This window comes from Corvus kubaryi, unplaced genomic scaffold, assembly GCF_017639235.1.
Source record: "Corvus kubaryi isolate FWS band 111438036 unplaced genomic scaffold, C.kubaryi_AGA036_p1.0 37266, whole genome shotgun sequence".
Taxonomy (NCBI): Eukaryota; Metazoa; Chordata; class Aves; order Passeriformes; family Corvidae; genus Corvus; species Corvus kubaryi.
Genome location: NW_024581081.1, coordinates 740,451 through 766,284, shown reverse-complemented (window position 1 = coordinate 766,284; position 25,834 = coordinate 740,451). Strand labels below are relative to the sequence as shown.

General features: G+C 41.3%; 1 protein-coding gene across 12 annotated transcripts in view; it reads right to left on the bottom strand.

The window, feature by feature from the left end:
- Positions 1-2,452: 2,452 nt before the first annotated feature.
- Positions 2,453-25,834, bottom strand: part of RASGRP3 (RAS guanyl releasing protein 3) — a 56,237-nt gene continuing 32,855 nt past the window's right edge. For 10 of the 12 annotated variants that reach the window (XM_042025010.1, XM_042025012.1, XM_042025015.1 and 7 more), the window contains 11 exons: positions 24,650-24,823; positions 24,114-24,230; positions 23,552-23,827; positions 17,800-17,877; positions 13,887-14,003; positions 11,588-11,703; positions 10,664-10,811; positions 7,131-7,167; positions 4,565-4,690; positions 3,693-4,057; positions 2,453-3,190 (listed from right to left, as the gene is read on the bottom strand). In XM_042025010.1, coding sequence (XP_041880944.1) covers positions 3,182-3,190; positions 3,693-4,057; positions 4,565-4,690; positions 7,131-7,167; positions 10,664-10,811; positions 11,588-11,703; positions 13,887-14,003; positions 17,800-17,877; positions 23,552-23,827; positions 24,114-24,230; positions 24,650-24,823 — 1,563 coding nt within the window. In that variant the 3' untranslated portion in view covers positions 2,453-3,181. The remainder of the gene's footprint in view (positions 3,191-3,692; positions 4,058-4,564; positions 4,691-7,130; positions 7,168-10,663; positions 10,812-11,587; positions 11,704-13,886; positions 14,004-17,799; positions 17,878-23,551; positions 23,828-24,113; positions 24,231-24,649; positions 24,824-25,834) is intronic. The other 2 variants (XM_042025017.1, XM_042025019.1) reach the window with 2 other exon arrangements.

Genomic DNA, 25,834 nt, shown 5'->3' with positions numbered 1-25,834 from the left:
AACCTGACTTTGCATTTCACTCTGAGGGAGCCAGATGTCCCCCTGACTCCTTGAGAAGCACTCAGGGCTACTCCATAAAGTTGGAAGCAAAGCTGAAGCTCCCTTATGTGCAACATGAGGCTTTGCAGAGGTTTTACACAAGCACAGAAAGTCCTAGTGGGTTTGGCTCAAACAGCTAAATAATCTCTTACAGGGTCTATCCAAGCACTTGCATTTTTCACCTACTCTTATTGCTTGTATTCTTTGGCATTTGCAGAGCAAGCTGTAAATAAAGTTTGACATAATCTTCCCTTTCCACTGTGTGGTGTTTTGGGGAGTTTGTGTTTTAAACAATCCCTCAGTCTCCCCCCATGTTTTTTAAAAGATCCCGAGACAGGAGAGAATGGATGGGGTGGAAGTATCCAACATCATTTGGGATTGTGTCTGCCTTTAGCTACTTCATTAATCCAGCGTTCTTGTCATTATGACGCACTTTCTCCTGGACACTCTCCTGGAATTGCTGTACTTCTAGCAGGCAGGATTTCACCAAGACCAGAAAAGACACATAGCTCAGGCAGGAGCTCTGATGGCTGATGCTTTCTGCATTTTGTTAAGTTAGGGCGAACAAGAAACTCTTTGTTCCTTTGCCTAGATTGGGGAACTAAAATTGTTTTTGTGAAGAAAAGTCTTTCCCCTGTTCAGAAAAAGATGTCCACTTGAAATAAGAAGAGAAAAAGATTTTTAACATTTTGTATATTCAGGCCTCCCCATGGGACTTCTTAAAATGTTTGTTCAAGCCCTGTCAGCTCTCCCTACTCAGATCCTTGTTGTGGAACTAGTAGATCCACATTCTGTAAACAGCTGGTGAATGCTTTTTTAATAAATTATTATAAATCTATTCCTTTTTGGGCAGTGAGGGGTGTGTGTGTGAGAAAAAAAGCAGCTGCATTTCTACCCAGGTCTTTCTTGTTTTTCAATGGCCATGAATGCTTACTGCCAACAGTGCACTCTGTGTTCCCCTTCCTTAAATGCCTGAAGCAAAGGGTTTCCAGCTGTAGCAGGTGAAATTTCACCTATTCCATCTCAATTTCAGGAAGAATTTCAGGAGAAATTTCTTCATGGATAGGAGGGTTAAGCATTGGAATGGACTGCCCAGGGAGGTGGTGGAGTCACCATCCTTGGAGGTGTTCAAGAACCAACTGGTTTGTGGCATTTAGTGCCATGGTTTAGTTGACAAGGTGATTGGTCAAAGGTTGGACTTGATGACAGCAGCGGTCTTTTCCAACCTTAATGGTTTTATGATTCTCCTTGGAGGCTGCAATATTTTGCTTAGCAGGATCATCTGTGTGAGCCTGCAGACTATACTTGATCTGCAACTGCTGCTGAGGTATGTGTAAAACTGACTGAAGCTACCTGGCTTGCAAGAGGTTTATTGATGAGATGAGTAAGTCAAGAGCTACAAATAACTTTTAAAAGCCTGCAAGAAATCAGCTGAGGTCTACAGACTAGATGCTGGTCAAAACTATGTGATGTTAAGAATGAAGTTGCTCATGAACATTTCATTTATAAAGCGTTAAGAGGCTTATCTCAACAGATCCATCAACAGCCTGGATCATAACCAAATTTCTCTATTCAAATTCCCCACCACATCATTTTCATTGTGTGCAAGCCGTGCGCTGTAACGGTAGCTGTGCGGTCAGCCGGCTGTGACCCGTCACCTGACCCACCACAGGAAATAAAGACCGTGTTTTTGCTAATGCTTGTTCTCTGCCCACAGCAGTAAGAGTGAAGTGTGCTTCTGGCCCTCATCCTAGTTTGGAAACCTCTGCTCATGCAGTGCTTATTTCTCTTGAACTTACAACGATAAAGAGAATGTTGGTTTTTTTTAAATGTTTTTTATCTCCACAGATTTACTATTGCTACTGGCTGTGTTGGAAAACAAACCTGCAGGATGCAAGATGCAAACCTGGGCAGGCACCATGTAGTCCCAGTGCAGTTTACAGTCAAATTACCACAGAGGAGTGCAGCTGTCAGTTTTGTGTTAGGGAGGTCCATGAAATTACTCTCATCTTGAAGGCTTATAACATGTTGAAGGGTGCAATAACTTGAATTTTGTAGGACATCTTATAACTGGGTGGCTTTAAGTCAGAGTGTGTGCTACACACACATGCCCCTGTTTTAGTGGGGAGATGGGGTAAAAAGACTAACAGGTGTGCCAGTCTTTCAGCTTTGAGCTTTGTGGTGTTTTGTTTTTCTCTCTTTTTTTCAGATGAGGGCTGTGCTCTTTCAATAACTTAAAGCTTCTGCAAAATGCAACTTCAAGCTGGACCATTATAGATTCAGGTGCTATGTCCTACATTAGCAAACTGCTAATTTGGAGATTGCTCTTCAGAACATTTAGTCTTAACGTGTACAGCTTGCTAACCAGAGAAAAGTATCACATCCACATATATACACAGACACACACACACACTTAAAACTGAAGTGTTTATTGAATGCTAATGTTACCATAATCAGTCCTGGCAAAGATGACCCTTCTCCATTGTGCTGTAACCAGACAAACACAGAGTGTCTTGGAATTCCTTCAGTCTCAGCCAGCTGCTGCCTGTTTGAAGGATCACCAGTCTGGGAACTGGTATCACTGTGCTGAACACCAGTACGTTCACCGTAGCAATGTAAACACAGCCAAATTTCAAAACCCCATCTGTGCAAAGAATTTCAGTATAGAGAACTTCGTGAGAGATTTTTGTTTGAGATTTAATCAACACACATACCTACTTCTTTCCTTAAATGATCATTACAAGCCTCGGGAAAGGAGTGTTATCGAACAAACTTAGATGCTTGGCTTCTGTCCTCACCATTGTTGTTGCTGGCAGACATACCAAAATGATGCAGTGCATTTAGAGAAGGCCAAATATATCCTCACTGGCATGTAGAGGAAGTTTCCACAGAAGTCATACAAAAGAAAACACTGAGCACAGAGATCCGTTCTGCTGTATCTGTGCAATGTTCATCTAAATGGCTTACTCGTGAGAAAATAAATAGTGCCTTATAACACCTTTCAGCTAAGGAAACAGGGCACTGGTTGGGTTTAAAAGGATGAGGTATGGGTACAGTTGTTATGGCCAGATGTGGTCTGTGACAGTCCATCAACACTTGCTGTAGTTGTCATCTTCAGTTTTCTGTGCTTCAGGGTGAGCAATCAGCTATCCTGTAAGCAGAAGAAAATAGGCATTTACATGCTGGCAGAGATGGTCAATAAAAGCATGAGGCTTTGGAAGTATAAACTTTATGGGTGACAGTAACAGACCAATATCCTGCCTCAGCCTGGACTCCTGTATTTGTCAGAATGCTAATTGTTGTGAGTCTAACACAGAGCCCTGAACTGTGCAGTGCAAGGGTACAACAGCACAGAAAGTGGCCAGATATCCACCAGGTTATTTTAATAATTTTCAAAATGAAAAGTACCCAACTGCTAAAAAGCCCATACTGACACCAAAACCCAAAATGCCAGTTACAGCATCACAGTAAATGTGTACTGCAGTGTAGAAAACAGGGATCTGTGGATGATTTAACATTCTTCTGAAAGTAACTCTTGTGCAAGAAGCAATGACAAATTTGAATGAAAAAGTATCTTGAAATTAATAAAATAACCTTATGAGACTTCAGACTGGAGCAGATTTTAAACTGTCTTGGCTTCTTTTGGAACTCACCTCAGATTCTTGTCTTTCTGGGAGGGTTTCTATCCTGTTGTGATCCTGTATAACTTGTGGGGCCTCGGCTTCTAGCTCTACATCAGCCTGCATGCTGGGCTTTTCATTCTCCCACTTTGCAAAGCCTTTGTTCTTCCCAGCTTTTCCGTGGAATTTCGACTTCATTTTGGGGAAAGTATGGGAACCTGAATCATTCCAGCCTGGCTCATGCCAGAGTGGCTCTGTCTGCGTTGCTTGGCTGGTGGTCACCCGCTGCAGCCGCACGGAAATTTTTCGTGAAGAGCCAGTGACGAGGGTGATAGCTCTGCCATCAAGGTCCTGGTGTTCTGCAGCAACACTGGGAAATTCAAATACTTCATCTTGGACTGAAAGAGAAGGTGGAATTGTTTCATTTAAGTATTCTATTTCAAGGTCTTTACAAGAAGGTAACAAGCCTGGGGGAGGGTGGGGAGGTAACCCCTTGTATGCAGCAGTGGTATAATTATCAGTATCTTTATGCTGCTCGGAAACTGTTTCTGATGCTGTGTGCACAGATTTTATTCTCTCACCATGCTGAGTAAGGCAGTGCTAGAATTGTGCCCGATGTCTCCTTCCCCCTAAGTGACAAAAAAGGAGAAGTACAATTTCATTTCTTTTCAGCTGGGATAGGGGTGCCAGCGAGGAGGATAGTGAGCCTTAGATGGGACACAAAGGCCATCACTGGAGAAAAGGATGTTGTAATCTGAGGACTGAACACATGCCATAGAGCAGTGAAAAGTAGAGGTGCTGCTCTGTGTGTTGATACAAAGGAAAAATTAAAAATGGCAGCAAGGACACTGGCCATTAGAGAGGATTCCAGAAATGGTTTAAAATAGGAGGAAAACTGCCCTCACCTGGAGGCAGAGATGGACTGCTAGGCAGAGACCCGTGGTTGCTGCCTACTGAGGTTCCTCTGGAAAATTTCCTGCATGCCAGCACAAGCAGGTCCCTGCATTGCTTGTGACAGTTGGCACCACAATCTGTAAAGAGAGAAATTGTCAAGTCATCAAAAGGAAAGCCACAACTATCTGGTAATCCCTCAGGGCTATTAGCAGGCAGATGCCAAGGAAGGACTTTGAAGGAACAAACAGTTTGACAGAAGGTGTGAAGGGAGTCACAGAAATGGATCATTTGGTGTGAAGGGCATTACAAAAAAAAAAAAAAAAAAAGGATAATTTCCATGACAGCCATTAATAGAAAAATGGCAGGAGAAGAGAAGAAGTAAGATGATATTTTAATAATAAAATGGTCTCAAGGAAGAGATGTGGAATTACTGATATGATCCTGTGTATGCCATGCATAAAACTTCTGCCCCGAGAGGGGGCATTATTTATTTGGCTGGCTTTTATTTCACCCAGCAGGGCCCATTATAGTAAACATATTTGGTTAGAAGACACCAGAGCACCCATATCCTAAGCCTCTGGAAGGACTGCTGGATGTCAGTGCAGACTACTGTAGGTTAAAACTAGTCTAAGTAGCTCAGTAAGCAACATGAGCACATGAATGAACTCTGTGGAAGTGTATCATCCACCCAGATGAGACTTGCTGAGTACTTGCACTCCAAGCCTCTGCTAGGATCTGCATCACTGTGGATACATCATTGCTAGGTGCGTTTATCTGAAGTGTGGCTGGAGTATGGATCTTATCTGTAAGAAAGGGCTGAAGAGTGGAGGATGTGCCCCAAACACAATCTCTCTCTCCTCTGTGTACTTTTCCATTGTTTGAAAATTCCCATCTCCCTTGTTTCTCTGTTGCTGTTCCATAGCCCAGCATTTTGTTCTAGGCAAGCATTGCCAGGGTGCTGCATTTTTAACTCTGCTATAAGAACCACTCTGCTCAGGGCAGCAGCTCTGGCATGATGGGTGAGAGTTCTGGTTTCGGCTGCCACCTTGATCATATGACTAATACAGCAATATATGCCCAGCTCTGGTTTTCTCTGCCTCAAAGGTAGCACTCTCCCTCAGATACACTGAAGATCTCTCTTGAAGTGGAGAACTCCTATCACTTGCAGACCAGGCAGTCTAGCTTTTAGCTCATTTCCCACAGTGTTGGGGTAGGCAGCAGGCCTGAAAGGAGGAACTCCCTCCCTCCCCCTGCTGTGTCAGAGGTTCAGAGGATGACAGCTCTGTGCTCAAAGGCAGAATTCATCCCTAGTGGGTGTCACAATCCAGTGAAGCTGGAACACAGAGCAGCCAGTAGCTGCTGCAACAAAAGGCAGGCACCCTCACGCTTCTTGATCACTGTAGGATCTGAGAGAGCAGCTCTGCTCTCTTGCTTTCATGCCTCATTGCCTGTAACTTTGACTTTACAGAAACACTTGCGCTCAGTCCCCACTGGGCCACTGCTACAGGCAGCGATGCAGGACAGGAGCTCAACTTTCAGATCTCAAATTGAGTTTACAGGTTGGTGTGACAAAACCTTACCTTCCTTCCCTCATCCTACCAGTAAAACTATAAACTGCAACCAGCCCTTTCAAAGCTTCTAAGATGACAGTAATCAAGAATATCTGAATTACATATGTTGATTTAGCCATGGACATTTCCCCCATCCCTCTCTGAGGAAGAGAGGTTTGTGGCTGGAGAGAGACAGGAATATGGTGTATCCTAAACAAAAATACTGTGAATTCTTTGTCTTCTCCTTGGAGTCAGTGTAAGACTAGGGGAAAAAGAGTACAAATGTGAATGTTCCCCTGTGAATAACTGAGATGCAGCTACAGCTGTGAAAATCAACAGTGCACTTCAGCCAGAGTTGGGCTGTTTGAGAAATAAATAGGTCCAGGATTTTAAAGCCAATAAGGACCACTACAATGTCCCTTTTCCTCTGACCTGCTTAATATGGTGCAAGCACTGCATAAGAAATTAAGTATTTTTTGAAGGCAAAGGGGAGGGATGTAAGAACTCTAGGATTTTTTATAAGTTGAATGTCTGAAGAAGATCTTGCAAGGAGATCTGCTGGGCAGTCTAGGAATTAAATATTTCTGTGTTTCTAGCTCAGCCACTATTAAATTGCAAATAGGCTTCACTACAGGCACATGGATGTACATGACAAACAGTGTTGCCAGCAGACTTTTTCCTGGCCTGAGTCTCAGGGGATATATTTCAGGATGTGTCTCAGTGTTAGGATAAGAACACTTGGTTTTCCAATTTACAAGGTCTTTACTGGTAGAAAGTGACAGCTCATGGAATCAGGGGCTGCTTTGGACCTTTATCTCACAGAATATGTGTGTTCCTCCTGGGTGGTATTTTCTCTAATGCAGGGAGACACCAGAGTGTACCAGTAGTCAGTGCTCATGGACAATACCAAATGTAGATGCAAGATGTGTTTGAACATATGCCATTTTAGTTAAAGGTATGGTTGACTGACTTGTACTAAAACCCACCACCCATAGCTTGAAAAAAAATCCTTGTAATATTTATTTACCTTTGCATTTGTAGCCTTGTTTGATTATACCCCAGAGCTGCAAAGAAAGACAAAAGAACATCAAGGAATCAGAAAAGAAAGCTGGAAGGAAAACAAGGTCACAATGAGGAAGTACCAATGGCTACAAAAGCACAAACAGGATACAACTGCTCTTAACACCCTTCCTGTCAGGCAGACCTCCCCCTCTAATTGTGATAAGACTTGTGTACCTTCTCCCTTACTTCTGCTACTTACTAGCAGTAATGGGACTACCAGAGAAGGAGAGAGACAGACAACATTTGCTTCCAGGTATGGGTGAAAAATTGCCATTGTATCAAGCTTTGTGAAAGCAGCAGAGCACATTCTGCTTCTGGGCTCCCTTAGTGTTATCTGCAGGAGAATTTCCTGTGTACATCCATTTTCCAAATACATCACTGATCCATAATGTTCAAACACAGCAGAAGAAAACACCACTCGAGATAAAAACTAGGTTCTTGGTTCCTGTACTGGTTTCCAGCACACCTAGCCATAGCAATCTGATCTGTGCACCTGCCTTTTCCCACCTTAAAAAAACCCAAAAAACCCCAAATAGTTGAAGAATGAAACAGGCAGAAAAGCCACTAGATTCCACCTTAGCCTTTCCTCAGAAGCTGTTCTTGTTGACACACACTTAGAACTACCAAATGCTAAACTTCAGAGGGCCAGTGTGTGTGGTCCCACTTTTGGGAAGCTTTCACTGCCACGTGAGCAGGATTGCTTGGAAACAGGGAAACTCCCTAGCAAATTGTTTTCTATATATGCAGAAGCACTGTATCTACAGCCATGGCTTTATAAAAACAAGCATTTCCACTCTGAGAAGCAGTGAGAGGAAGGGGCAATTTTTCTAACTCCATAGCATAAAAGGAAAAAAACTGGGGACTCTGGTGTTTATTTTTCCTGAACTCATTCACCTCATGAAGGGAGGGTGAACACATCCAGGCAGCTGAAACTGCATGTGGCTCCTCACCAGATTTGTAAGTATCCATGCACAAGAGAGTGGAGGGTGAATATGGTCATTAAGGAACAGTTTAAAGAGAAGAGATGATGAACATTCAGAATACAAAGGAAAGAGTAAAGTAAACAGAATGGAAAGATTCTGGGTGAGAAAAACATCCCACTCACTGCACGAAAGAAATAGCAAGGAAAAACGGGGGTCTGGAGAGAGCAAAAATAGATTAGCCAAGGTAGAAGAATGGTGAAAAAAAGAACAGAAAGGACAACAGTGGAACCTGGGTCCATAGAAGGCCTGCTGCTTATTCTTTTGCTAATGCTGCATATGTGCACAGTGAATGCAGTTGCTGTGCTCAGGAAGCAACAGTGGAGCACTCCAGTCCCTCTTAAAAGAGCAGCAATGACCTATTTTCCCAGATCTCTTTTACAGGATCACTGTAAGAGACATGGATTGTTACTTATTTCTTTTAAGCTCTAATCTATTCCCACTGAAGTTCTTTCTCCTCACTCCTCACCTTATCTCTGTACCTTCCTCCCACTCAAATTTGGCACCACTGTTGTGGTTACACACCGCAGGGAAAGCTTAGCTGAAGTGTCATGTCATGAATTCTGACCTAAAGCTTTGAATGTGTCTGACACAGCTTTGCTGCAAAACTGTCTTGAGCCAGCTCCAAGGTAAGAGGATCTGTGCAAATTCAGATTATAAAGCTTAACAGGATGGCCTGTCACCTACCCTGCCACGTGGTGCAGCTCAAGCTGTGGGATGGAACTGTGACTGGCCATGGGCATATCAACTTTGTGCTGCTAATGGCATTGTCTTAGCTTGACCTTCAAAGTTTGTATCATTTTAATAACTGTGTGCATTGTACTGTCATGTCAATTCATCCTGCTGCATGGTCAGTGCGCATTATTTTGACTGTGAATCAGTGCATCAGTTTGAAATTAGGTTTCCACCCGTGGATGAGTAGCACTGAAATGCAGAACAAATATGCAGCAGATTCTGTAGTTGGTTCCTGTCCTATCAGTCCAACTCATCCACAGAACAATGCCAATGACTTCAGTGAGCTGACAGGAAAAATGACCTTATTTCCATTTCCTGTACAACCTTTTACTCATTTGTATTCCTGCACTGGATGTAATCAGGGAGACGTGAAAAATCTAACAATGGCCGATTAGAAAATTGATGCAGGAGAAAAATATCTGCTGGAGAGGACGTTTCGGGGCAGTCCTCGGGCCTTGCTTTGCTGTGGAAGCCTTCCAAACATGCGCTGAGTGTCACAAACGCAATGACGTCTTCCCAAGGCAGCCTGGAACAACACGCTCTGGCTGGTGGCTGTCCCTGCCCCGTGGGTCTGCTGGAGCTGTCAGCACGGGAGCCCACCAGCACGCTCCTACGTCAGCACTGACCATGTCACCTCCAAAGCTTTTGCACTTCTAGCGGAAATAGGCGGAATTCCTTCTCCCCCACGGCGTTAGTCAGCGGCAGTGGTTGCCATAGGGCCTTCAAGCATCTGAACAAAACTGACATGTCGCAAAAGAACTGAGTGGAAGATGGAGCATGGACTAGGGTAGGAACACCAGAGTGTGTCTGAATGGAGGCACGTTTTTGTGCTTAGCAGGGCTGTTATTGCTACTTTCAACCATTTTAGTGGAAAAGATCCTGGAATAAAGTCACCCCAGAGTGCAGAGGCGTATCTGCTCTGGTGTGCAGGGACAGGGGCTGGGTTTACAGCTGGTTATGTGGGCCACATGCAAGCAGAGGACATGGGCCTCTGCCCTTACTGCTTCAGCTGTCTAAATGTGGACATTTGATTTCAGCCAAGTGTGTCCATTAAAGCAACTTTTATATCATAGTAATTATTTATTCTTTACTATATTTGGGTTGAAGTGGAAAACTTAGAGGTTCACAAGCAACTCAAATGTCCACAAAACCAATCCTTTCCCAGATATGTAGAGAGCACTCTAATAAGTGACATCTGGTAAGTTGCGGCTGAGAGAAAAAGCAAATTATAAAACTCCCATCTAATAAATTCAAAAAATTCTTATTGTACAGAACTGCTGGAAGCACTTTTGGTTTCTTTACCAAATTAGAAGATCTATTAATTTAATAGAGAAAAAATTAGGGCTGTTATAGCCATTCAGAGAATTATGAACATATCTATGTTGCCATGTGCAACTTCCTGAGAAAGAACAACTTTTGCCTCATCTACATCCTCTGTTCCAGACATCTATTTTCCTCCAAGCTTGTTTTCATGGGAAATCAAGCCAAATTAAAGAACTTAAGATAAACCAAGTAAAACCATTCATATAGTCTCTAATATCCTTTAGCTAATGTAATTTTGTGTCCCCCCCCCAAGAAATTCTCACAAATGCCTATTTTCAGAAACCACTAAATCAAAACTGGATTGCACAGTTACAATGTGAGTAAAAGTTTTGTGCTTCTGAATGCCATGAGATATTATTTGGCCAAGAGACTTTAGCAATGTATGGAGCCAGTTTCACCCCATATCCATTAAAGGGTAAAAGTTGTTTTTAAGATATGCTGGTATTAAAATCATACTTACAAATCCTGCACAGTGCTCGCAGAAAGTTGGTTTAAGATAGGTCATTTCCTGAAAGTTATGGATAAACCCTGGTCCCATTTTACACTGAAACTGTGACTTAGCTCTTAGAAAGTAAGCCATCATTTCTTCTTTGCTTATAAGACCATCTCTGTAAAGGAAATAAAAAGTAGAGTAGATCTGTCACTGCTCATGGCACTGAAAAATTTGGGGTTTTCTCGTTGCAGAAAGCATGCAGCACACAAAGCACATCCTTTGAAAGAGCTGAAAAAGTCCTGGAAGGAAAAAACCCTTACAGCAGTTGTGATTCTAATCTTCCTTTAAACAATAACACTGAACTTGCAGCATGAACCTTGTTATCTCACCTGTTAGTGGTATCAGAACACAGACCAGGCCATTAAATGAAGGAACTTGACTTACTGCTCACACAAAACATTCCTCTGGCTGACCACCAGCCTTCACAGCCAAGGAGATTCTGGACAAGAAGAATCATCAAGCCCAGCTGGCTAGGAAATATATGTTTTATATACCTTCTAGAATATTTGTTACTCCCTCTCTGCTACATGCACTCATTTCCCCAGTGCTGTACACAACTTATTTGTTCCACCAGTCTGATGCTTGGTCTGGATAGAGCACCTCCCCTGTAATTTGACAGTACTTCAGGGTTTTGACTCAGTCCCAGCAGGAATTCCTCATTAAGCTATTACATAAATGATTTTCAAAGAGTCAGGTAAAGCAGGACTCCAACCCGGGTAGACTTCTTATACTGACTACAGTATAAGAATTTAAATGATAACAGATTCAGCTGTTGGTAATCTTGTCAGACACAAGAAACTTGGGAGACACTGTTCCTTCAATATTTGTATTTTCTGAATTTTTAAATATAGGAAAAGAAAAAAACCACCACAAAGAAATCTCCAAGCTTACTGGTCTTTGTCCAGCACACAGAAAGAGTCCAAAAAGGGGAAGTTGGCAGCTATACTTTCAAAGTCTTCCTGAGAAATATAACCATCATGGTCGTGATCATAGTTCCTAAAGACAGACTGGGGAAAAAAAAGAGATTATTGTACTATTATCTAGACTATCCTGAATCTATAGAGGCCTCTTCAACATTATAATGACATGTAACTTAATTTTCTATTCAGCTATTCAGATGCTCTGTTGCATCTGGTTTATTCCTTTTTATTTTTACTTGGTATTTCAATATGCATATTATTGGACTCTATGGGAAAAATGGCTAATTTTTAAAGAAAACTTAACATCAGCACTTATCTAGTGATAATCCTCCACACCTCTTCACACATAATTATTCTTGCTTTACTTTTCTTCTTTGTTGGAAATGTCACTAAAATTCTGTCCCATGTGATGACATATTCTCTTTGCTTCATTAAGTACACTTTTTAAACATGAAAAAAGGGAAGAAATAAAACCAACAGCAGCTTTCCCACGACTGTTTCAGATGGTTTTGGCTTCATTTCTCATTTAGCTGGTCACCTCTACTCTGCTACAGTACTGCTTCAATCTCATTTGTTTACTAATATTTTGACACCCCGATCATGAGCTCTTTGTGTCTAACAACCATTCCCATCCATCAGCCCACCCCAATCCACTGCTAAGCAAAAACAGACATGGGATCAAATTTCAAATTTAAAAGGTGATGGGTGCCCTCCTCAGCTGCTAAGGAGTTACTATATTTTGTCCAGCTGTTTGCAGAGAAGTGCAAGGGATGTTAAAGCTACGTATGATGCTGATGGGAAAACACGAGTGTCAAAGTCAACATAACTATCTGAGATGCACATAGTGAAGTACAGACCCCTTCATTAGATTAAAATGTTGTTGATAAAGACATTAAATTAGTATACCGAGACCCCTGAAAGATGTTGGTATTGCTCTTGTTTTAACAAGAACCTGATGAAACCCATTTCTATCAAATGGCTGTAACCGATGACTGGCAGACCTCAAAAAACATCATAAAGAAGGAACCAAAACACAAAACCAAATAGTATTCAACACTTTTTGTAATAAATACAGTGCCTATAAGCACAACTCAAAGCAACTAGTAAATAACAAGTATTGGCAAAGTGAAAACAGCTGTGCAGAGTGGTGTGAGCCTTCTAGTAAGCTGTATTCATAAAAGCCCTAAACCATGTTTTAATCCTCAAGCATACGTCCTGAAGCAGGCCAAAATTGTGGAATTGGGGACTGCAACTCCCTCAACCATAGAAACAAACATAAACTCCCACTGAGCACATTCTGGAAAGATTAAGGAATTGTGACAGACTTCCTATTTAAACAAGCTATCAAAGAGAGGTTTGGATGTGGAGTTATTTTTATCAACACATACGGCACTGAAAAAAGCGAATCAGGAACATTGTGTGCATTTCTGGCATCCCACATTAGAAGAAGAGTGAATTTTTTTTAAAAAAAGGGCTTGTACAAAAAGTAAACTACAAGATATACTTGAAGTCTGAGTGAGAGAACTGAAGACTTTGTTTAGGTTATCTTAACAACATAACCCCAATTAACAATCTGTAGCACAGACAAGGCCAGAATTTAATAGCTCCTCCCAGACTTACTTATTAATTTGTAGAAAGCAGAAGGAAATGTTCTGTCTCCAAAGGAATCTGGAGGTGTTTAGTTTTGTTTACATTACCTAGCACAACACTTCACCTTCCAAACGGAAGCTAGAAGATCCCAGCTATAATTCTGCATGACCTCATGTCCACATTTTAAAAGTGACACCAAGACAGTGCTGTCTTTACCATAACATGACGTGCTCTGGACAGTAAAATAATAGCAAGCTGAAAACCAGAGGCTGTTTCCAGAAAAGTTCATTGGACCTATTAATGTGTGAGACCTTGTTTCTGAGTAGCTTTCTTTTCAGCTCTCTGTTACCAGACATGAATTTTGTGGCTAGAGCTGCAAAACCTCAACTTCACCTGCTGAATTTATATTTGCTAGACAAACCTATTAAACAGGAGGCAGGTTTTGGATGCTCCTGAAAGTCTCCTCCTTTGTACCCAAAAACCTATTTACTAATCCCATTGCTGATTGCAGGAATAAAATAAATGTTTCTGAAGGTATCAGTAACAGCTCAAATTTGTTATCATATGTCTGAAATTCAACCCAACCATAACAATCTCATGATAACCTTGAAATTAATTATAATGATGAAAATATCAAAGCTATCATCCTCTTAGACCAGTGTAATATTCCAAATACTTACATCCACCAGTTTCCGTATGTGCTTGTTAATGACGGTAGGGTCAGGTTTAGGTACCACTCCAGATGCCCACTCCAGTGGCACTACTGGCTTGTTGGGGGTGGTCGGGGAGGTGGGCTGCTGAGAGATGGATCAGAACACAAGGATTTTCAAATCTGAATTAAGAAGCTGAATTTCCCATTAGAAGTGGCTCAAAATGTCACAGCTACAACCACAAACTACTGGAGTACCCGTAAAGACGTGCTTAGTAAAACATCAGGCAGGGCTTTAAAGGGCTGCCTGCCTTCACTAACAGAATCAGTTGGGCTCTCTGTGGCACCTTGCAGCTGCACGGCCACCACCCAGGGAGCTCAGAAGCAAGCCCGAGCAGTCTGTCCTCACTGACAACTCCAGAGGGTTCAACAGCTATGAGACTTGAAGGGAGAGGGAAGGAAGGTCTGTGAACACAGCGGGCATCAGAAATGGGTAAGCCCAGAACCTGCTTTGCTCCTCAGTAAAACCTCTGAGGAACTCTCCAGCACAACACAGTCTGTCCCAGATCCCTGCTGGAGGGACCGTGCTCAGGAGCCACGTGAGGGACTGCCACAACCTGAGTAAGTTCATACTCCTGCTCTGTGCAGCACCAGCAAGACAGCAGGATGCAGAAGCAGGGGAAGAATTGTGCTCAGCAACCCCACTGGTTTCCAGCTGAGATGTGCCAGGATGTACAGCTTGATTCCTCTAGGCAGCTTGAGTAGATAGGGGCTAATCTTTGACTTTCTCTGCAGATAACACCAGCCAGACTATTTTATTCTAAAAACATCTTGGTCTTGACAAAACAATAGCTGACAGCTCACTGGATGCATGGAGCTCACAGCCTGACTCCCTCCACACCACTACACAGTGGGAGTAGCTCTAGAATGCAGCTCAGATTCTTCAGGTAGAAAATATAGGACAAATCTGAATACATTTTCAGGTAAGGATTCAAAAATAACCAGTTAGCATGAAAAATGCTGTAAGACATACTGGCCTTTCCCTGCATCTGCCGCTGGACATCTAGCAGGTGAAGCAGTGTCAAGCAGAAAAAATCCAGTGTGTTTTGGATCAGAAGGGAAAGGGTCCACAGTCTCAGAAAGCCCCTGTGTTAGCTGATGAGCAAAGAATCTGGGTCTCATCTGTCCCACTCTAAATTGGTGTGACTTCAAAGGGAGACAATTAAGACATGTAAAGATGTTACACGTATCATTGCGTAAAACAGTGATGTTGAGGACTTTGACATTGAGATGCGAAATGGTCACAGGATCATATTTTGTGTTTGGTTGGAAAAGAAAAAATGGATTTGTTAGTGGGTTGCTTGATTAAACTGGCTTTTCCTTTTTCAACTGTTAGAACAGCTTTTATCAATGCCTCAATAGATTTTGACCCGTACAAATGTACACAAGTAAGTTTGGGAGGAAAACATCCCTATATCAACAAAATTAAATTCCAATTAGAAGTACGGTGAACCTGGACGTCCAGCTCTATCTCCCAAAAGCACTGGCTCAAAGCATCTGTATTAAAAGGTTCAGTGTGGTGCTAGACTAACAAGACCTCACGGAGAGCTTTTAACACCTGCTGGTCTGAGGACACAGTGACAAAAAGAGACTGAATCCACTGGAGCCTTCCTCTTTCTTCTGGGCTACTTCATTTGAAGCCTCATTCAATTTCAATGGCTTTTTTGGCAAGTTGCAATGAAAATTCATGTTACTGACTACTAGCCAAAGGGAAATATTTGTTCCTTCTATTTCACTCATAGACTCAAAGGAAAAACCGTGATTTTATTTATGTATTTGAAATGCATCCTATGAGGAAAAGTTGTCCAGAGACTACCAAGTTGAATTTATTAAACATTCCAAAACACTGTTTCTGGTCATGCAGTTTGTGATTCACATGGTATCTCCCAGTTATTTCACCAGCACAGGGACCATGGTATTGTAGACTGAGAAAGCATTTTCAGATGTTTGTGAACATCTATGTATTTTGGCATTGAAATGAATTCTACTGAAAAGCAAAAAAAATTACCTAAGTGCATCATCAGTGGCATAATTGCACCAGGCAGATCTAGACAATAGCTGTATTAGCAAAAACTCCCAGCAAGAAGATCACTAATGGATGGGGAAAAGGAGTGACAAGGAGGTGCTATGCTACAGCTGGTGGCCATTCCTCAGTTTTTTCTTAGGCTGCTATACTGACTGAAGAGTCTCCTCCCAGTTTTAGCAGAAGGAAAGTCTTGCTCAAGTCCCTGTTGACAGCAGACTCATATGCTAACAGATCAGCTCCACTTTTGCCTAGAAAATGATTGCAGCAGCATGAGGCACTTCCTCCGTAGTGCACCTGCATGGGAGTGGTACCCATATAACAACAAATCGAGGAGCAGTTGGAATGATATAACTATGCTGTCATGTTGCCTTTGACAAATTTTTCCACATACGAAAACTCTACAGATTCTTTCCCCTCTAATACAGCCTGTGTGTTTTGGCACTCCATCAAAGAGAAGTAAGCTTCAAATAATCCAGCTTCTGTCGATTCAGCTGCAGCTTTTTACCCATCAGGGTGCAGCAATAGCTCAATGTCACTGGCTATCCATCGATTCTTATGCAAAAGTGTCCCACAATTGCTGGGTGCTGTTAAACTTCACAGCACTGTTTATATTGCTTTTGTTCTGCTTAAAGCTCCGACTGGGGATCAAAGCAGCAATGTGATAATTTTCTTCATTTACAGTAGTGGTCCATTAGTCCTTCCACAGCATAGGGCTGTAGCATTTCAACTTTGCTGGCAGTAATGAGAGCATGAGGGACCCAGAATGACTGAAATAAACAGCAACTGTTGTGGTCAAATCGTATCCAACAAGCACTGGAGACTCAGTAATGAAATTTCAAATGTGCAAGCTGAGCTACTGTTGACTGTAAAAATATTCATTAGTTTCCTTATCAATGTTCATAATACATCATTGGGAACACACACACATGGTCCTCAAACTGGTCTCCAAGAGTGATTAACTATTTTAAACCCCAGAGAAGCCTTATACTTGGAAATTAAAGGGCTCTGCTTCCTTGCTTGCTTTTAAGAATGTTTCAAAATCTTAAAAAGCACTGGAATGCATAATCTCAGACTCCTGGACTCTGCTCTCACACCCTGCAAAACACTTCCAGCCACCCTCATCTTCTGCTGCTGTCAGACTTGAGAGGGCTCAGCCTGAGAGCATCACAGATTGGGTATTAAAGGTAATGAGAATGTTAATACACTGAAGAAATGCTCAGGGGAAAGTGGAGTCCCCAGCCTTTGGCAGCAGAGGAAAGAGTAATACTTTAAGTGAAATTCAACTATTAATTATGAGATTTATCTGTATCCTCTGACTTCCAAAAAATAAAGAAAAATGCATGAACGCAGCATTATCTTTAGTTGCACATAACCAAATAAAGAGTAATATCTATTCTCATCTGTTTAAACATTGCTTGAGAGCCCAAGATACAGCCAATTATACCTAAGCAAACAGTTTTAAAATACTACAGTAATTATTTACCTTGCCTTAAACAAATCTTTTAATTTTGTGTTGCTTTATATAACTACACCAGCATCCAGAAAATCAACTAAGGGTCATGCAATAAATAATTGATATAAACTTACAAAGGATATATATCTAAAGCAGAACTTTGTTTTCCAGGACTTGCAGAGGTTTTGTTGAAAAATAACGAACTGTGAAGTGTGTTCCAATATTTATATCTCCCAATACGCACTAAAACCTATAAATAGTGACTGTGTCTTCTACACAAATGTAACACTAAAAAGCTTTATGTACGTATGAATAAGGAAACACATTAACTGTCGTTTAAAAATTTAATCAACTGCATGAAGACAAAAAAAGCAATATGTCAAAACACAGTAAAAGATGACGTACAGATTTGGAGTTCCTTGGCTCCAGCACCAGTGAGAGCTTGTAGATATCATCCTCAGTGTGGTAAAGGTCCAAGGACAGCTACATATAAGAAAGAACGGAAAACAGTAATATTTATTAGACTGGATTGGATATGACAGGCTTGTAAGCAGAGATATACCTCCCCACTGAAGGTAAATACAACATTTTGCTACTCTGAGTTCAGGAGACATGCCAAAGCCATGTGCAGCTTCTGGAAAAGCAGACTTCCACAGAGCAAACACAAGCCAGGCTGGTGAGCGCACGCTGCTGCTGCTCACGTCAGGCACTGCACTTGGGGGCTGGCACAACCCTCATCCTGAGCCCAGGGGTGAGCGGCGCTGCATGCTGACCTCATGCAAAGAGGGACATTGGCTCCAAAGACCACCCTTACACAAACACACTTTCTTCTAGCAGCTCAATGCTTGTGAGAGACCTCAGCAAAACAATCTGGTAAATACAAAAGCTTCAGGAAAGAAGTCATAGTGGGGCTAGGCTGGAAGGACTTCAGATTTTATTCTGGTCAAATTTAGTTCCTCAAGAATGGCCATAGTAGCACAGCTCTTCTACAGAGATCAGCCCATGCAGCAAACACCTCTCTGGAAAGCCCTGGGCAGACAGAGGCCTGGGAGAGGCAGGCTGGCTTTGCCACCACTGTTGCAGCAAAGTGCTCCATCAAGAGCAATCTCAGTTTAGCCCAGCTTGGCTTGCTCCTGATCACCTCTTAGCAAGTAAGGCAAATTGCCTTTCAGCTTTGTTTCTAGATAAGTGAAAGATTTTTCTTTCATGTTCTCATTCTTTTCCCTAGAGTATTTATTGAGAAAAAGAGAAGGTACATAAATATGTGTAAAGTAGGATGAATCTGGTTTTACTTTGGCAGCTGGGGTCTCGCACTGATCCATGTCTGCAGTAAATTCCTCCTCTTTTGGAGTGATGAAGGAGAAAAGTAATCAACACTATAGCTAATGTTTTGCAATGAGAGGAAACAAACACAGCATGTTTCCTGTGGTCATGTTTCTACATTAATTTGCTTTGGAGAATTGACATGATTTGAAGTTATCCTCCACCTTGTAAATCCCCAGTTAAGCTAAGATTGAGTTAAAAGGATGTTCCCGAGCAGACAGATAGAATTACTACTGACTAAACTACTGTGACAGAAGGTTATTTTTAGGGAATTTGAAATGCCAAGTAAGTAACAAGCAGGATCAGTGACACCTACTGCAGAACCACCTCTGGGAACCACCCTCTCTTAGGCAGAATTTTGTGCAATGAATAAGACAGAAGTTGTGCCCTTTCCCAAAACAGGCTCCCAAAGCAAACACATGGCTTTAGAGAAGTCTGGAGATGACATTATTCATTTTGTCTAGCTGAAACACTGCTGATTTTTGCACTTCGTAATTTGGTTAAGGGCACAGTGAAAGGATGTGCATCCTGCAGGTTCCTTTACCAGCCAGCATGCTGCTGTCAGAGTGTTAGGTAAGGGCCTGTCCTAAAGACAACATGGAACCAGTAGGTGCTGTAATAAATATTATTCATATGGTGAGATATTCAGTGACTGTACTCTGAGGTTCCTTGGTGGCATAAAATAAAAAGCACTCAGTTGGAGCACATGATATTATCAGGTCAGACAGGGAGTGAGAGAAGAATTGGTAGTTCAAAAGGTGTTGTCTGGTTCCTATGAAAGAGCACAGTTTTCTCAGCAGGCCAGATGAACAGGGTGTGGATTTGGGAGTGGAAATGTACTAGTATTTATTGAGCAAGATTGTATCTTTCCCTCCCTGAATTATATGACCTTGTCTTAAGCAGTGGTTATAACTTCATTAGGCACAGTGTGTAAGCACACAAAGAAGAAGGTGTTGTCTAGTTCAGAAGTTTCATGCATTAGCACAAAAATTACAAGCGTGATGACCATGCAGTTATATAAACATTCATTTTATATTTTATTTACAGTTTTGCTCTGACAAATAAAGTGCAATAAGAGTTTTCCTAGAATAACCTTTATAGTGAGTGGCATTTTCTATTCTAATTTTACTATCATTGCTGTCCTATTTTTTTTCTGAGCAATTTGGAGGGGGATTGAGAAGGGTAGGGGAGTGATCAGAAACGCATGACTTACTTTTTTTCTCTAAGTGGAACTTACTGAACACAAGTTGGGGGGTGACTTTCAGTTTGATTGTTTAGGTAATTCTCATTCTCTTCTCTAGACTGGGACTTTCCAGTCATTTGCATATAGTCTCAGAACAGGTTAGATAAATAGATGTTGAGACATAAAAATAACGAGGGTAAAATGGTGGCACCAAATAAGTTCTAACACGGTTCATATAAATACACTGTGGTCTAGTTGAGAAACTGAGATCCACTTCCAATCCACAGAAAGTGATGAAATATTTACCTACAGGTTTTTATTCACATTGTGTAAAAAAAACAAACCAGTGTGGAAATACTGCACAGCAGGTAAGGAAATCCCTTAAGCATCCTTAGCAAATGTAAGTTTTCTAATGGCAAAACTGTCTTTAGAGCTGTTTTTCCTCTCTGCTGCACTGCCAAGCTTGTGTTTAGGTCCTCTTTCACTACTTAGCTCCAAGTTTTGGATTCCAGGGAGCGGTACAGCACTGGGTACAAAGTCAGTGAGGGTGGAGCAAGTGTGGCCAGTAAGTCAGGAAAAGAGGAATAATCACAAACTAAGAGCAATCATGCACTAAGAAGTGAGTCCATCTTCATGTAATGTACTCTGGCTCACTGGCAGCTGAACTGTAATACATTTACTTCGCTTGCCCATGTAACTCAGACTCATTTACACAACACGAGGCAGGACTTGCATCCCGCTCAGCTTTTGCAGTCTCCTATGCCAGTAAACCTGGCATGTGTCCTTGCTGTCCATACAGCAGACCTTTCCCTTATTTGTGGCAGGCTAACTTCCATGCAAAATGCTGGCTTCTTTCAGCTGCTTGTTCAAAGCTAAAATTCTGTGAGCTAGAAGCTGATTTTTTATGCTTACAACAAGATGAGGTGGGGTGGAGGGGTGTGGGGATGGGGGGGAAGGCAGAATTCCAAGTTTGCGTGCAGACATTTAAGGCAAGAGAAGAACTTGCCAAACTGTTGACCATTCAGCAGCTACCACTGAAATCAAGGGTCTTTTGTTCTATACTCACAATAGCATCTTAAAAATGCCTGTAAGCCCCTCGAGCAGGTGGCCTGAAGTCTACTACCCACCTCTCACCCAAGATTTTAACCCAAGCTCTCACTTTATAGCTCCGATCAAAGTCTCCCCAGACATCACCATTTCTAAGCCACTTGAAAGGTATCAGCTCCCTTAGAGCAAATAGGACTCTACCACTGAGAAAAACCAGGCCATATTCCCACATGCCCACGAAATGCTAATATTATCTTGTTGTGCAAGTTGTTGGACTAGCAAACCAGTACCCAGTGATTTACTTGTCAAACAAGCACAGGCCAGGCTGTTAGCACTTGCTAAGTGTGGGGTAAAAGGCAACACTGAAAGGGAGAGAGGCCAGGCAAGAGATTTACACATTGCTTATCAGGACAAGACACCTACTAAAAGCATGCCCAGATAGAAGGTGCTCAATGGGAAAACAGCAGAAGTGAAGAAACAGTTGGGTCAGCCAATTCACACACAATTGAAAAGCATTCTACACATTTAGGTACATTTACTAGATTTGAAAGGGAGTTTCTCTAAATAAGGCAAAGATGGGGAAAATTTTTACAGTTGACATCAGAGAGATAAGACCTAGCAATAAAAGGAATGGTTAATTTTTCACGCTCTGAAAACTGAAGATGACATAGGCAGCAAGGGAGGCTAAATCTGCTAAAAGACCATTTGCACATAGCAAGGTCAACTATTTTTAGTCATCAGCTCTTGTCAGTTTTGGGTTTCAATCCTTTTCTTCTCCTATTTCTCTGAACCCAACCAATAATTTAAAACTTTCTTATTAACAAAAAGATGGAAAGAAACAATTAATCTACAATGCAAGTCCATCATTACTATTTAAGAGACTAGTGTAAAACAAACAAACAAACAAGTATTGTATTCATATACACAGATGAGGACACAATCTACGCATGGGAAGAAAAATGAGAATATTCATATTATGGTATGTACCAAAATTCTGGTCCAGGAACATTTTGTAGAAATTTGTTGGTTTTTCCCTTTTCAGAAGTCACCATTTTAAATTGATACTCCCACACTATCAAATGTACTTGATCCACACCTACACTTCCAGTGACTAATGTGAAGACACAATTGCCCTGGAAAGGTTTTAGGATACCTACACCTGTCTACTTAGATAAACAGCCTAGATGGGCTGTCTCCATCATCACATAAAGGTACTACCATAGAATCATGCTAACAGGTAAAAAAAAGCAGAAGTTATTTGTAACCCTTGATCAGGTCTGGAATCAACATTGCAGAATACAACTTCATTTTTTACAATCAGATTGGTTCAACTGTATCAAAATCAGCAGAGTTTTATTATGAATGAATGCATCAGAGTATCATAAGTGAGAAAGTACCCATCATGTACTCAATTACTTCTCCTTGTAAATGAAACACACTGAAATAAATACAAAAATACAAATTTTTTTGTCATTTTGCTGTCATTTTGCTGAAAACAAAGAAAACAAGGAAAATATTTTCTAAAAAAGGAAAACCAGATACACTGTGTGAGATCAGGCTGATACAATGATGAATATATGAAGACCTGAAAGGTCTTCAAAAAATCTTTAGCATTCTCCTCCTTTTGGAAAACAGGTTGTCACCAAGAAGAGAGAGCAGCTAATGAAAGGGGTAGCAGCAGTTCAGCTTCCATCTCTCACTTCACATTGTCTAAGTTCTACCCTTTTGGACTCACTTTTTTATTGCTCAGTTCCCTAAAGCCTGAGGTTCCACTTCCCCCTATTCAAAGCCAAGCTTGTAAGAAATGACCAGGAAGGGAAAGAGCGTCACGAGAAAGCAACTCTCAGTCCCTACAAAAACAAAACAAGATAATAAATATCTACCTTCATAGTTCAAAATATAAGTTAAAGGATTGTTGCAGTGGTCAACATCTGGTGCCTTCTCTTTCCTGTCCCACTAACCAGGATTAAGACTTGTTCCCAAGTTGTTCTACACAAGGCACAACTGAAGGTGTTCCTATTCCCCCAAACGTCCCCAGTCCTCATTACAATGAAGCCGTAGGTATATCCACACCAGCTTGGTAGCTCCAAGCTCAGGGTCATATTTGTCAGCTTCCTTAGTGTAAAGCTCTGTACCTGATCAGTCTTAGTATAAATCCATCACATTTTTATTTACTGGATAGGAAGGGTACTGTGTCACATGGAAAGCACAGGGGAGCAAGAGTGTAATGGTCCTCAAGCTGGAATTTCTCATGTGTCCATGCCAACATGTCACCCAATTGTTCCACAGGAGACATAAGCCTCCATTCTAAGTAGTCAGAACTGAGTTTTTACTTCTCCTAACATAAATACAGCCCTCCATCTGTCATTCTTAAAACAGGTGATTTATAACAGTCCAGTTGCTGCTTCCAGCATCACAAACCACTGTAGCAAAACTCTCTTTGACTTTCTTAACACCTCACGTGAACTTGTTTCTGTTTTGTACTTTTTCCCTTTTCTTTTTCAAAATTGAGATAGTATACACTTAACTTCATAGATATGAGTATTCCTACTGACACTCAACATTTGAACCACAGCAGTGAACTGAAACATGCTCAATACTTACGGTTAGCAGGTTAATTAAATCCAAATTAGGCTCTAAATGATGAGAAGCAGTTTGCAGGGAAACCAGCTCACTCAAGGTGATGGAAAGCTGCTGCATTTTCACTATGTTAACTTTGTTCTCATCTATCCAATCAGGAAAAATGACATGGACAGCAATCAAGTCTTTCAAATGGACTCCTAAAATAGGAATTTTGAAGCCAACACAGTCAGCAAAAGCCTTGCGGTAGTTGCAGTAGTTTCCATTGGAAGAGACCAGCTCTGTCATTTCGTTCCAGTCCTACAAATAGCCAGAGAAGCAAGTCTCTGTGAAAGCATTCATAGCATTTCCTTAATCTGAGCACAACTCTTGTCAGGGTGTCGACACCGTTAATTTCCTCTCTGGCACAGGCAATCAGCCAGAGGATCTCTGTGAGCTCATCCTGCTCCACTGAGAGGAATGCCTTTCAGGATGCCCTGCCATGATCCAAGTATTGTGCTGGTGAGACACCTGCACTGCAGAACCCATCAGACCTCAAAGAGGTGATGTTCAGCTCAATATGTCTATGTTCTGGAGTCCACCATACCTTTGTGACTTCCGAAGACAGATGAGAATGAGTCTCTTTCAGGCGAGAAATAGAGCTGTGGCTTAGACCTCCCACAACTGCCATCAGTGTGTTGAAGTTCTGGAGGTGAAGGAGCTTCTGCAGGAGAGATTAACCATGTATAATTAAAAATTAATGAAATACAACTAGCAGCTCTTCAATGTCACACACACAGCAAGTTAAGGGAGACAAGCCATCATGGCTAAAGCAGAAATCACTAAACCAGGGCACATAACAGAATGGTTCAGCATTTCATTTTTTAATTAGCTTAGCTCCAGAAGAAACTCACAATAATGACAGTTGCCAACTGGAATACAACAAAGAAAAATTATTATATAGTTATGTCTGCTAGTTAAAAAATGCAGGCACACCACATCTGAACAAATAACCTCCAGTGATGTTGAACAGGCTATTCACTGAGGAAATAACACAAATAGCATCACCTGATTTGTTTACTGCAATCTCCATCTATATTCCTGCTTAGTATGGAAAGAAAAAAAGTCATCAGTGAGACTTACCTGTGCAACATTGATAAACTTTGTGATTACTTCTGCTCTTTGCTGGGGTGTCGGTTTGCTGAGAACCATGAGTTGGACCCATTTAGAGATGCCATTAAATAAAGCAATAGATCTCTCCAAAGTAGGATTGTTCTCCAAGCAGCCATGGATCACATAGCTTTGGTAGTCTGTGAACTAACAGAGAAAAGGCTCTTTCAGTAAAACAGTGGACAATTGAAGAATCAAATTGAAACGTCAGTGCTTTTTTTTCTTTTTAAAGCTCCTCTTGTTTAGAAAGTGACCATGATTCAGGGTCTGCACAACAGCTCTTCGTTAAAAGTTTTTTGCTGTTGTTTTGGTTTGGCTTTTCTTTAAATGTCAACTTACAGCTTGTTTGTGTGTCAGGAAATATAGAAGCCTGCATGATAAGTGTGATTGCTACTTCCATCTTTCCCGTAATTTACTCAACACATTTTATTCTGTGTAGTTTCATTTGACACCCTCAAGCCATAGTACTCTATAGGATCCCAAAAATTAAACTTCCTTAAATGTTTGAAAAACATTCTTCAGCTGTCCCTTAAAGGAAGGTTTTCAGTAACTAATGGCATAACTTTAGCTTGTGTATAGAGCTGCTAGCAATGCCAGACAAGATGGGTTTCTGGATCTTAGCTGATCAAAACCAGCCTGCTAGAAAAACATACGAGGGCTTATACTCTAACACAACAGATTCTTGTCTCCTAGCTGCAGATAAACAGTATTTCAGTGTTCAGATAATTTTAATTTTTTTTGTTATAGTTAACACTGCCCTTCCTTCTTCCCCATTTTTCTTTAAACAGGTAAAACCAAAGACAGAATTCAGACTAATCATATTCTACAATTACGTATCTTTGAGAGAACAAGTAGTACAAGATTGGTTAACTCTCACTGGTTGCAGAGAATCATTTGTGATAGGAAAATTCAGTTAGAAACAGCAAGGAAAAAAAAAAAGAAAATTCATTGCAGGTTTGAGTTTTCTTCCTGGAATCCCCAAAGGAATTCAAATGCATCTTAAGTCTAATTAGAAATCCATGCCTTTTTTCTTGTCCTTCTCTCCTACTTTGAGGTTAGCATTGCACAGATCACAGTAGGGTGTTTTCCCATGATTTGAAGTCTAGAGTAATTAAACTTTGAACATTATTAAGTGACATCAAAACTGATTCTATTTAG